Consider the following 792-nt stretch of genomic DNA (forward strand, 5'->3'; position numbering starts at 1 on the left):
AAGAAGCATAAGATGATGTAATCAGCTTAGTTATCCACAGCGCAAGATAAGCGCCACTCAGGAGATTACGCCCAAAGTCATGATAATCGCACACGAGAGATCATCCATCAACTCACATATCCGGCTCCAAGGCCTACACCGCCCATCGCGATCCATTTGAGTGACCCTGAGCTGGTGACCGTGGTGGGTTTCGAAGAGGCCGTTGAGTAGGCGTGGGTGCCGACCTGACGAATCGTAGACCACACAAACATTGCAAAAAAATGAGTTGAAGTCTGAGGAGATAAGCTGCATCGAAGATTGGCTGGACCTGAGGGGACCTGAGTACAATTCTGTAAACTGTAGTTTCTTCAACTGTAGTTACACTATTAATGTGCCATGGTTCCAAAAATGGCATCCAGCCTCTGAAGGTCAATGGCCGCCCGAAGCAAACGGCTCTTGTTCTTGATGACATACTCTTCAGTCCCAATACAAGGAAAGCTTTGATTTGTTTTGATCTGATCGGGCAAAGAAGGTTGATTAAACTTTAGGGCTTCAACTTGTCAAGCACCTCCTCGTCATAAAAGTCATTGCGACAGTCAGTCACACTTTGCATCCATTTCCCGAGAAATTGCACCCAGAACTCTACAATCGCTTGCCTTAATCTTGAAACTATGCTCCTTCCCTTTTTGTTAAACACTCCTTGGCATGATTCATCAATACATAATGGCTCAAGTGCATCATTTCTAAAAAAAATGAAGGGGAGAAGGACTCAAGATTGAGTTTCGGCTGACGGAGTTCTACATATAACATATG

The 792-nt window shown here is 44.8% G+C and overlaps 1 protein-coding gene across 1 annotated transcript in view; it reads left to right on the plus strand.

Moving 5' to 3' along the window:
- MELLADRAFT_114346 (uncharacterized protein) overlaps positions 1-210 on the plus strand; it is a gene marked incomplete at both ends in the record, with an annotated part of 2,574 nt that extends 2,364 nt beyond the window's left edge. Inside the window, one exon of the mRNA XM_007419239.1 lies at positions 41-210. Coding sequence (XP_007419301.1) covers positions 41-210 — 170 coding nt within the window. The remainder of the gene's footprint in view (positions 1-40) is intronic.
- Between the last annotated feature and the right edge of the window lie 582 nt (positions 211-792).

This window comes from Melampsora larici-populina (genome assembly GCF_000204055.1).
Source record: "Melampsora larici-populina 98AG31 unplaced genomic scaffold MELLAscaffold_149, whole genome shotgun sequence".
In the NCBI taxonomy this organism is placed as follows: domain Eukaryota; kingdom Fungi; phylum Basidiomycota; class Pucciniomycetes; order Pucciniales; family Melampsoraceae; genus Melampsora; species Melampsora laricis-populina.